Here is a 5,683-nt window from a genome sequence, read left to right on the forward strand (position 1 = left end):
GGAGAGGGTGGCAAATTTAAATTGCCCGAAGTAAGCATGCCTTCTATTGATGTATCACTTCCAAAAGGAAAAGGAAAGATTGAAGGACCAGATGTTGAATTTGAAGGAGATGCCAGTGGAAAGTTTCAAATGCCTTACGTGAAAATGCCAGATATTGATGTCTCACTACCCAAAGCAAAAGTTGAAGGTCCAGACTTGGAGCTCAAGGGAAAAGGTGGAAAATTCAAGATGCCACATCTTAGCATGCCTTCTATTGATGTATCTCTTCCAAAAGGAAAAGGAAAGATTGAAGGACCAGATTTTGAATTGGAAGGAGATGCTGGTGGAAAGTTTAAAATGCCTGACGTGAAAATGCCAGATATTGATGTCTCGTTACCCAAAGCAAAAGTTGAAGGTCCAGACTTGGAGCTCAAGGGAAAAGGTGGAAAATTCAAGATGCCACATCTTAGCATGCCCTCTGTTGACATTTCACTTCCAAAAGGAAAAGGGAAGATTGAAGGAGCAGATGTTGAATTTGAAGGAGATGCCAGTGGAAAGTTTCAAATGCCTTACGTGAAAATGCCAGATATTGATGTCTCCCTACCCAAAGCAAAAGTTGAAGGTCCAGACTTGGAGCTCAAGGGAAAAGGTGGAAAATTCAAGATGCCACATCTTAGCATGCCCTCTGTTGACATTTCACTTCCAAAAGGAAAAGGGAAGATTGAAGGACCAGATGTTGATTTTGAAGGAGATGCCAGTGGAAAGTTTCAAAGGCCTTACGTGAAAATGCCAGATATTGATGTCTCCCTACCCAAAGCAAAAGTTGAAGGTCCAGACTTGGAGCTCAAGGGAAAAGGTGGAAAATTCAAGATGCCACATCTTAGCATGCCATCTGTTGACATTTCACTTCCAAAAGGAAAAGGAAAGACTGAAGGACCAGATGTTGAATTGGAAGGAGATGCTGGTGGAAAGTTTAAAATGCCTGACGTGAAAATGTCACATGTTGACATCTCTCTGCCTAAAGGAAAAATCAAAGGCCCTGACTTGGAGCTAAAGGGAGAGGGTGGCAAATTTATTTGCCTGAAGTAAGCATGCCTTCTATTGATGTATCACTTCCAAAAGGAAAAGGAAAGACTGAAGGACCAGATGTTGAATTGGAAGGAGATGCTGGAGGAAAGTTTAAAATGCCTGACGTGAAAATGTCACATGTTGACATCTCTCTGCCTAAAGGAAAAATCAAAGGCCCTGACTTGGAGCTAAAGGGAGAGGGGGGCAAATTTTATTTGCCTGAAGTAAGCATGCCTTCTATTGATGTATCACTTCCAAAAGGAAAAGGAAAGACTGAAGGACCAGATGTTGAATTTGAAGGAGATGCCAGTGGAAAGTTTCAAATGCCTTACGTGAAAATGCCAGATATTGATGTCTCACTACCCAAAGCAAAAGTTGAAGGTCCAGACTTGGAGCTCAAGGGAAAAGGTGGAAAATTCAAGATGCCACATCTTAGCATGCCATCTGTTGACGTTTCACTTCCAAAAGGAAAAGGGAAGATTGAAGGAGCAGATGTTGAATTTGAAGGAGATGCCAGTGGAAAGTTTCAAAGGCCTTACGTGAAAATGCCAGATATTGATGTCTCCCTACCCAAAGCAAAAGTTGAAGGTCCAGACTTGGAGCTCAAGGGAAAAGGTGGAAAATTCAAGATGCCACATCTTAGCATGCCCTCTGTTGACATTTCACTTCCAAAAGGAAAAGGGAAGATTGAAGGAGCAGATGTTGAATTTGAAGGAGATGCCAGTGGAAAGTTTCAAAGGCCTTACGTGAAAATGCCAGATATTGATGTCTCCCTACCCAAAGCAAAAGTTGAAGGTCCAGACTTGGAGCTCAAGGGAAAAGGTGGAAAATTCAAGATGCCACATCTTAGCATGCCCTCTGTTGACATTTCACTTCCAAAAGGAAAAGGGAAGATTGAAGGACCAGATGTTGATTTTGAAGGAGATGCCAGTGGAAAGTTTCAAAGGCCTTACGTGAAAATGCCAGATATTGATGTCTCCCTACCCAAAGCAAAAGTTGAAGGTCCAGACTTGGAGCTCAAGGGAAAAGGTGGAAAATTCAAGATGCCACATCTTAGCATGCCTTCTATTGATGTATCTCTTCCAAAAGGAAAAGGAAAGATTGAAGGACCAGATTTTGAATTGGAAGGAGATGCTGGTGGAAAGTTTAAAATGCCTTACGTGAAAATGCCAGATATTGATGTCTCGCTACCCAAAGCAAAAGTTGAAGGTCCAGACTTGGAGCTCAAGGGAAAAGGTGGAAAATTCAAGATGCCACATCTTAGCATGCCCTCTGTTGACATTTCACTTCCAAAAGGAAAAGGAAAGACTGAAGGACCAGATGTTGAATTTGAAGCAGATGCTGGTGGAAAGTTTAAAATGCCTGACGTGAAAATGTCACATGTTGACATCTCTCTGCCTAAAGGAAAAATCAAAGGCCCTGACTTGGAGCTAAAGGGAGAGGGTGGCAAATTTTATTTGCCTGAAGTAAGCATGCCTTCTATTGATGTATCACTTCCAAAAGGAAAAGGAAAGACTGAAGGACCAGATGTTGAATTGGAAGGAGATGCTGGTGGAAAGTTTAAAATGCCTCACATGAAAATGCCAGATATTGATGTCTCTCTGCCCAAAATAAATCTTCAGTGTCCCGAGATGGAACTTGAAGGAGACACCCGAAATGTTTCTGGCATACTCTCACATGACTCACCTCCAAAAGATACTGACATTACGAAGGCAAAATTTAAAGGTCCTGTTTCAAAAGTTGGCGTGCCAATGATGGATATCAAAGGCCCCAAAGGTGATTTAAAGATTGATTTAGGACTTTATAGAGGTCACAACTCTAAAGAAAAGAAAAAAGTTGAACTACCTGACCTGCCTCCTAACATTGTCAACACCAGCAGCAAAGTTAAAGGCCCCAAAATCAAGGGGACAAAATTTAACATTGGTATGCCCAAAAAAAAACTTGCTAAAGGTCCTTTAGCACAAGAACAGACAGGCATTAAAGAGTTAGATGTTCAAGCCAAACAAGAATGCAAACTTCAAGAACCAGAAGGTGAAAGACAAGTGCCAAAGGCGACATTACTCGACATTAGTGTAAATAACATGCAAGAATCATCAGCAGATACAAACGTCCTCCCTTCACCTGGTGCAGTCGCTAAAATTCCCATGATTCCAGACATTGATTTTGACATAGGTACATCACTGGATAAAAATAATGACCCAGAACAAGCAAAGAAAATCAAAATTCCAAAATTTGGTATCCCATTACCTTCTATTTCCTCTCCTGAGGACAGAATGTATGGGCCAGAAACTCAGTATGAGGGCACAAAAATGCCAAAAGTAAAAAAAGCTGTTTTTGTCTTAGTGAGTCCTTCACACTCAGATACAAGCACAACGCTCCCAGAGATGGAGACAACAGCTAAGGGGGAAACAGGTAATATCCAACTGACATTGTCCGATAATAAAATTAAACCAAATTTTGGGAAGTCTAAAGATAAATTATCTGCTTTTAGCAGTGAAATGGAATGGTGCCAATCTTCTGGCCAAAAATCTCCTGGCCAATATGAACATTTTAATGTCACGACAGAAAAATCAAGTTTGAGGGTTGAAAAAAAGATCTCTATAGACAGCAAAGGAACTTTCAGTGGTAAAATGAAACTACCAACGTTGGAATTAACAAGTCCTTCTGGCAAACTAGAGACTGGGGAGGACCACAAGGAAATAAGTGGGAACCAAGGACTGGATGTTTTTTTAAGGACAGATGTGGGAGATGAGACAAAGGCAATCATGGGCGAAAAGGCATCTGCAGGTTTCACTGAAAGGTCTTCAATTGATGTGGTGTCATCTCATGCGAGGACAGATCTGTTGGATCGGGATAGTTCTGAGTCTCCAAGCGGCTCTGGCATTGAGTTGTTATCAACACAGGCCTGTGTCTGGAGTGAGATGGAGAGCAAAAGCACTGAAGACAGAGAGTTGACTTCACGATTCAAGATCCCAAAGTTCAGCCTTAAACCACACACAGGTAAGGATGCAGGATGATTTGAACAGAATTTCAATCATGAGTTTTAAAACTTGAGAAAGAAAATTAGATGAAACACTTTTTGTTTATTACTTAGTTGTGCTCATAGATACATTAATCACACGATTATTGTAATTATTTGTCAAAGCTTTTTCTAGTCCCCAAATATGTGTCATTGTAGTCCCTTTTTAAAACAAGTCCTCTCTTCAATCCTTTGACCTAAAATGCTCCTCTGTCTTTCAATAATAAAACCAGAAATAGTTTACATCCCCTAATTTGATTTAAGGGCTTAAATTTAATGTCGTTATTGCTGTTATATTGCAACTACTTTTGACTTTTTTTTTGTCACACTGACCAACACATTTATGTATTGTTTCCTGTTTTTTCTCTGCTTCCCAAGATTAAGTTTCTTTTCCTCTTTTCCTGTAACTCGTTCACCTGGTGTCTCCAACGTCACTCCTTTCTTTCCTCTCTTCACCGTCCTTTCTTCCTTTACTCTCTCTCTCTCCTACCAAGGATTCCTCCAGATAACCCCAGAAGCCTCACAAAAGGCCCAGCTAAAGGGGGAGATAGGAGGTGAGGCCGACGTCTCGGGATCTTTCTGCCAACACATGTCTGGGCTGGACTCTGCCGCGATGACAGTGTCAACCGACCACCAGCAGTCCGCTACCACGGCGGGAACTATAACCACTGTTACTAAGACCACCAGAATCACTAAGCACATGGTGACCACTGAAACACTGACAGGGCAAACTTCAAAAAGTACAACAACTAAGCAGATGTTCAAGCAGGAATAATGGAGATAAAGGAGGAGTTTTTTAATGTTCTTTTTTTTTCTATAGTGAGGTTGCAGTGTTTTTATAGGCCAGGACTGAAAGAAGAGACATTATCCATCTTCTTAGGATAACATAAATGTGAATGTGATGGTATTTCATCAACCAGCAGTATTGTTCTTATTATTGCATCAAGTCAGATATAGATATACATTTCCTAGGTTCTTTTTAAATGTGTTTTTCTTACTGTTCTCTGAGTTTAGTTTAGGTTAGCACAAATTGCCTGGGTTTGTTGGTTTTCTCTAAAGATTTGACTGTAAGTGTAAACATTATTTATTCTTTTGTGTGTGATATTACAATGTGCTGGAATAATTAGTAAATACTGAGTCATTTTTGACTGACTCTTAAAGAACATCACTGTAAATAAAAATATAGTTCGGCGCTTTTCTGTTATAGTCCCTCAACCTAATATGTAATTATATTCACATTCAACGCCACATGTAGAAATAATACATTTTTTTAAGCGTTGAGAGTAAAGGATTTGTAGATGAACGCCTCTTTACATATGCTGACGTAGTTTTATATATTTTTAGCATTCACAGGAGCTGATGTCATTGTCACTGGCCGAACTCCGCCTGCTGTGGGTTTTGAACCTGTGACCGTCTGATTGAAGGTTGCCTTTGATCAGTGAAGCCAATCTGCTGCTAATCTATTTTATATGAATGTTTTACTGTACACTGACAAAAAAAGACTCCACTGTGTGTTGTAATGACTGAGGCTGACCTTAGCTTTACACAATAATACGGCTGCTACAGTAACACACTGGCTGAAGAGTAGTGAGCTACAAGCTTGTATGGATGTCACAA

At 40.4% G+C, this 5,683-nt stretch overlaps 1 protein-coding gene across 1 annotated transcript in view; it reads left to right on the forward strand.

Annotated features, from left to right (window-relative positions):
- Positions 1-5,257, forward strand: part of prx (periaxin) — a gene marked incomplete at its 5' end in the record, with an annotated part of 28,588 nt that extends 23,331 nt beyond the window's left edge. The window contains 3 exon segments of the mRNA XM_025055221.1: positions 7-1,068; positions 1,071-4,047; positions 4,561-5,257. Of these exon segments, the coding sequence (XP_024910989.1) occupies positions 7-1,068; positions 1,071-4,047; positions 4,561-4,841 (4,320 nt within the window).
- Between the last annotated feature and the right edge of the window lie 426 nt (positions 5,258-5,683).

This window comes from Cynoglossus semilaevis, chromosome 4, assembly GCF_000523025.1.
Source record: "Cynoglossus semilaevis isolate Cse_v1.0 chromosome 4, Cse_v1.0, whole genome shotgun sequence".
NCBI classification, from domain to species: Eukaryota; Metazoa; Chordata; class Actinopteri; order Pleuronectiformes; family Cynoglossidae; genus Cynoglossus; species Cynoglossus semilaevis.